The sequence below is a fragment of the Habropoda laboriosa genome, unplaced genomic scaffold (genome assembly GCF_001263275.1).
Source record: "Habropoda laboriosa isolate 0110345459 unplaced genomic scaffold, ASM126327v1 scaffold89, whole genome shotgun sequence".
Taxonomy (NCBI): domain Eukaryota; kingdom Metazoa; phylum Arthropoda; class Insecta; order Hymenoptera; family Apidae; genus Habropoda; species Habropoda laboriosa.
In genome coordinates, this window is record NW_017100263.1 from 281,408 (window position 1) to 288,146 (window position 6,739).

General features: G+C 32.3%; 1 protein-coding gene across 1 annotated transcript; it reads left to right on the plus strand.

Annotated features, from left to right (window-relative positions):
* The first annotated feature begins 984 nt into the window (after window positions 1-984).
* LOC108573084 (dnaJ homolog subfamily B member 11) lies at window positions 985-2,551 on the plus strand. The gene is made up of 4 exons (XM_017935450.1): window positions 985-1,079; window positions 1,425-1,809; window positions 1,873-2,428; window positions 2,487-2,551. Exons 1-4 carry the CDS (start codon window positions 985-987, stop codon window positions 2,549-2,551), a joined length of 1,101 nt encoding a protein of 366 aa, XP_017790939.1.
* Window positions 2,552-6,739: the final 4,188 nt, after the last annotated feature.

The following is a 6,739-nucleotide window of genomic DNA, read 5'->3' on the forward strand; positions in this document are numbered from 1 at the left end:
AAACCATTGATAAAAGTGAATATTAAAAATACTTGTTTACAGAAACAAAATTTCTTTTACATCATTCTAAATTCAATACTTAGCAGAATAAAAATGTTGATTCTTTAAATAATAAAAAAGTACATAAATTACTAAAAAGAAACAAATTTTCACGCAAATAAAACAACATATAGCATTTTTAGTTAATATTTATCAATATCAAAAATGGTAAAATCTCAAAATACATATTTAGTATATCGTTTAAAAATATTACTCAATATGTAATAGAAAATTACGTGTTTGTACATACATTCTATAAGAGTATAAAGAAAAAATTATTGTTAACACATTCACTGCCACCCGAAGATTGAAAAGAGGCATGCCATGTGCCTTTGTATTCAAAATTGGAAGCATTCCATAAAACGAGATATTTTTCAATTTCGGACATTAGTATTAGTGCATAATTTAATCCAACTGTCGTTAATTCGCTATTCCTGTGACCAATCTCATAGAAAAACAAAGAATGAAACAATGTCCTTGTCAATTGTTCAACGCACATCGTAGCGATTACCGACCTTGCTAACGTTGTACGTACATAAAAATTAACGGACATAGCTTGTATGACTGATTTTATGTAAAATAATATAGCACTACAACGGATGTGTAGTTCGTCATTTCAACATTCGTGTAACCCCAACGGAATATATCAAAGTAAGAAATTTTGATAATATTAATAATATAGCGAGACTAAATATTTTTAAATCAATTTTATGTAACACTTTACCTATTGCGTATTAATATCTAGTTTAAAAAATTGAAACTACTTACTATGAAAAGGACATAAAAATATTCGACAAAATTCAACAAATCATTTTTCATTAACAAAAATCAAATCTAAGTACTTTCGCTGAATATGAATGCGCCTAAAACTTCGTTTACTGTCGATCAAACCCGGATAAATTGAATTCAATGCACCAATCAGGAGCAACCACGATCTAAGCTCCGATGTTTGTTGTAACGTCTGCTAGAATGGCAGCGATGAAATTAATTTGGTCTTTGTTAATTAATTTATTAGTGTGTGTCGTTTTAACTGTGGCAGGGTAAGTCAAAGAACTTGTTTCTGTTTGTAGAATTTAATTTATTATATATATTGAAAATGTTTGTCTTATGATAACTATATAACCTCTTATCTCGTAAATGATTTATCAAGTTATAAGTGTGAAATGTATTAGATGAATATTTTCAAAAATTAATAATTAAATAAATGTTAATCATACATGTTAGATACGTCCTATTTTCTAATTTTTTTTGCACGACTTAAGTAATATTTTTTACTGTTTATATTTTTACATATTTGATGACATATGATATAACGCCTTAATTTTTCAATTTGGCCTATTTTTATGGAAAATTCTGAACAATAAACAAAATATATATATTTTCAGGAGAGATTTTTATGCCATATTAGGTGTACCTTCAACAGCAAGTCAACATGCAATAAAAAAAGCATATAGAAAGTTGGCAAAAGAATTACATCCTGATAAAAATAAAGATGATCCAAATGCCTCACAGAAATTTCAAGATCTGAGTGCAGCTTACGAAGTTCTGTCAGATAATGAAAAGAGAGAAATGTATGATAGATGTGGGGAAGAATGTCTGAAAAAGGATGGTATGATGTATAATACTGATCCTTTTGCAAGTTTTTTTGGTGACTTTGGTTTTCATTTTGCTGGTGAGTCTCATCAACAACAGGAAGCACCTAAGGGCTCCAATATTGTGATGGACTTAAGAGTCACTTTAGAAGAATTGTACAGCGGAAATTTCATAGAGGTAAACTTCTGTAGTTATAATTATGTAGTTCTGATATGTAAAACTTTATGCTGCTCTTTTCAGATAACAAGGAACAAGCCAGTTGCGAAAGCAGCAAAAGGAACAAGGAAGTGTAATTGTAGGCAAGAATTAGTTACTCGAAATTTTGGGAATGGAAGATTTCAAATGATGCAACAATCAGTGTGTTCAGAATGTCCAAATGTTAAATTTGTTACTGAAGAACGTGTACTAGAGGTTGAAGTGGAACCTGGTATGGTAGATGGACAAGAAACAAAATTCACAGCAGAAGGTGAACCACATTTGGATGGGGAACCTGGAGATTTAATTTTAAAAATAAAAACACAACCACATCCAGTTTTTGAAAGAATTGGTGATGATTTATACACAAATGTTACTATATCCTTGCAAGATGCTTTAATAGGGTTTAAGATGGATATAGAACACTTAGATGGTCACAAAGTGACTATTCAGAGAGACAAGGTAACCAAATTAGGAGCCCGCATTCGGAAAAAAGGAGAAGGGATGCCTAATTACGATAATAATAATCTTTATGGTACTTTATACATTACATTTGATGTTGCATTCCCTGAGACAGAATTCACAGACACACAAAAAGAAGGTAAGTTATCTTAGTGTATAATCTTTTTTATGTGTTAATTTTGTTGTTTTTGTTTTAGAAATAAAAAATCTACTCCAGCAGGATTCTGTAAATCGAATTTACAATGGAATAAGGGGAAACTAAAAACTTTAAGTGTAATATAACTATGTATATGTACAAAGTGACGCTACAAAGTGTGCATAGAATTGAAGTGCATGTGTTGACTTTGTATGTTTCTATATCAAGTGGTGTTTTCGCTTCCTTGAAATATGGATGCCAACAGGTTTGGTAGCCCATCACTAGGTCAGTTGAAATGGATACATGTAGCATTACATAACAACCATTGCAAGTACTTATACATACTTCCTCTTTAATTATAAGAGTGGTCATGTATGTTATTGCCAACTGTTTACATGGACATTAGCAATGGTTGAGCATGTTACCCAATCATATAAGTTATTTTACATTTAATATGTATGGGTGGTGCATGAATGTTTACTTAAGTAGAAGTTTTGCATTTATACAGTGAAAAAAATTCAATAACCATATTTTTAAATATTGGATTCAATATTTAAATACAAAGGATTAGTAAAATATTGTATTATAATTTTTCTATCGACATTATTTGCAATAAAATGTACAACACCATCCATCATCATTAACAAATTATTTAACCCTTTCGCTGCGGCAGATTTGAATACGTAACTTGTGTGGTATCATTTTAAAATTCGGTTTATTAAATTAAGGTGGAAGTGTACCAAAAGGTTACAACAGTATAGTGCGAGCAAATTTTTAAAACACCTATAGATGCCAATAGCAATGAAAGGGTTAATATACGTTTCAAATTTGTATTAAAAATGTTTTGCATTAAATTATACATAGGGTTTGTTGAAGACCTCTGTATATATTTCATTTACAAAAATTAAAGTACAATTCTTTCATGACATACAATACGGTGTATTGCAATCAGGCACTTATATACCACAAAAATTGTGGGTTTTGGGGGTGGGGACGTTAGATTTTCCTGGGAACGGAATACGCTCATCTGCCCTATGTCAAGGACTTTCCAGGGGATGCAAGATAGACTAAAAACTCGGCGCCGCCGTGTCGGCTACGCTGCGTACGTAACATGCGTAAGACTAAATATCTTTTAATGAATTGGCTCATCTTATTGCATCATGAAACATAAATTATTAGATCAATAATGCTGTTTTTTTACTTCCATTTACCTCGGAAATAATAAGCAGGTTTGTTTTAAATTTGTGTTACTCAGTTCATTGCAACTTGAGCAAATTGAGTTGGAACTTAATAACGAACTCCTTAAGATGTTGATTATTTTTTAAGCCATAATTAACATTTTTAATGTAATATGCATTATAAGGAGTGCATCGATTAATTACACCGATCATCTATAATCAGTATAATTGGTTTGTGAATCGTAAATCGTCTAATAAATAAAATAATTCTTTTTTCAAAAGTTAGACGAATTAGAACGTTTTTTTATTTCAGTTCAAAATTGTTCGTAACATGAAATTAAGTATCTAGTTTTATCCGCACAATTAGAATCAGATATTTGTTTTAGAATATTTTGTTAAAAAAATTGTTGAGAAATTTGGAATGTTGATGAAGGTAAATATACAGGCTTAAAGTTAAGTATACAGGTAGCAAAATACTTTAAAAGCAGAGCACATAACTGGATGCTATTATGCTTCTGCAACTACTTGTAATGTTATTTCAAGTATATCTTCATGCTTCTGTAACTTTATTCTACAGGATAAACCAATCACCAAAAACTAGTAATACATGTGCAACTTTTAATATTTTAGGCATTTTCATTTTTTATTTGTAATGCTTATATTTTTAAGAGAACCTTTTGTTACTGTTTGTATAAGTGCTTTATTCATTAATCTTTTCTCTGTTACTTTTGTAACTCTTTTTTCAAAAAGATCATTTCAAAGTCTTGTTCAAGTTTTCTGCGTCTTTCACGTTCAACTTTCCATTCTAAGTGTCTGGTCATACAACTTTCCACTACAGGGGGTAACTGTACTACTGAAATTAAATTGTTAACAATAGTATGGCAATATACCAATGAGATAATATACTAACCATAAACACTGTTTTATACAAACCTTTGTTTTGTGGTATGCTATTCGCAAAATTTGATAGAATTCTATTTTTATTAAACGTTACAGCTCTTTAGGTTTCACGCATTCCTTCATGTTTCTTGGTGCGAATAAACCGACCATTTTCTGTATTTCCGAAAGCAAATGTTTTCCCGTTGTATCACTGCCGAAAAGTTGACATTTTATTTGACATGAACAAACCTAACGTCGTGATTAAATCTAATTTTCTACTAATCGTTTGGCAGTAAAGTTCAACGGAAAACAGTTTCATATTGTTGTGACTAGGAAGATGTTTTTGAATAACAGTATTACCAACGGTCAAAAAACTGCGGAGCGCTAAAGCGTTCTGCTCGTCGTAGTGTAATTATATGTAAAATGAACAAGAAAATCTAAACGTTAAATCTTTTATGAAACAATAACTGAACTTAATACCAATAAGAACATAATAATAGTAGGTCAGTTGTGAAAGTCTTCATATGTTCTACAACAGTGCCATTTTTGTTAAAACAGACATTAACTCTCCGTAATAACATGTTTACTAACCAAAACCGAAGATTTAGGGAGGAGTTAGGGTCAAGAAGTGGGAGATGAAGGAGAATTTATGACATTTTCGCTGGTAATAATTATTAGTAATTAATTATCATTTATTGTTAATTATCAGTCAATAGTCTTCAATGAACAACGATAACCGATGATCAAGTCTCGCGTGAGCAGTCGGTAACAGATAAGTTACGTGCCGATTTTCGAGGCGCGGAAACGGTAGTTGTTGATCTGTAGTGGCATGCTTTTCTTCATTTTTGTCAGTAATTTTTGGGTTTATAAGCAATTTTTTAAAGCCCCGAAAGCTACTTCTATTATTCAGGAATAGCAAAGAAATGTTTACTTTTCAGTTTTCTAACTCTTAAAAAATATTACTACATTCTTGAGGTTTCCTTCGCGATAACAATTTATTGTATTTGAGTATTTTGAAAATGAACGTTTTTTCACAGACGAGGTACAAAATATACTTACCACCCAATAAATTTTTTTGTCCACGTCACGGGGGATCCAGAGCCCCCTTATCATTTTCATAACTTCCTACGTTATCGATTCAGCATAGAATAAGATTATAACATTAGTAGTGTTTGGAATTAGAACTAAATGTAAATATAAAATTACAAATGAAGTATAGGACAGGATATCGTATATGTAATTGTACACGAAGTATAGAATTCTATGCGTAGTTATTGAATAATAAAAATAAGTTTTTGCACAAAAAAAAAACCAGTATTCTTCGGATAAGCACTTGTTTTAAGGCAAACAAGGGATAATCTGGCGTGTGCGTGATCCCTTTCAAGTGTGGAGTCTGGATAGTAGCTGCTTGGTGCATTACGTATATCTTGCTTACTCTTGTTATATCCATTCTCTTTATTGAGCAATCTCGCTGATTGCTCAGAATCACTGCCCCAATCAACTGTTCGTTCACCCGTATGAGAGCAACCTGTATAAGGATGAACAAGTATTAAGCTATGTATCCGTTCGAGAGAATCTAGCACGAGTAACTTTTGATAGTTACTCTTGACTATGTATCTATTCGACAGTAGCTTTGAGAATTTGTACTCTCTGATACTACTAGGTATCAGATACGACTAGAAAACTCGCCGAGAACTTACAGAACTCTTAGAACCGTGTCCACTTATTTTGAAATAAAGTTGAGGTGAAATAGTGATCACGAATGTTCAGAAACTTAGTGCTGTTATTATTGCTTACAAAATCTTGCAAAGAAACAAAAAACCATGCAGAAAGAAAAGTTGCTGGAACAAGCCATGGATTTCAATTATGTATCTTGTATTTCCTCTGATCGTAAGCAAATCCGTTTTGGAGACTGTGAAGTAAGTCACTTAAACCCGTTTCGCATTCACGGACGAGGTGACTCGTGAACTGACATTTATCCGAACCTTTGGATGAGATATCTCGCATCCGAATGAAAAGACATGCGAGATATATCGTTCAAAGCGTTACATGAACGCGAGATATCTCGTCTATAAATGCGAAGAGGTTAAGACCAGGCCCAGCTGCAAGAGTGGGGATGACCTGTTTCTGGGGTTTCCCCTAGGCTAGCTTCAGGCGGACAGCATGCAGAAATCAGGCAGAACGACGCGACGTACAGTGGCGCCATTTCACGAAAAGCTGGCCAAAATTCAATTTTCGAAGTATATAGCAGCTTTTT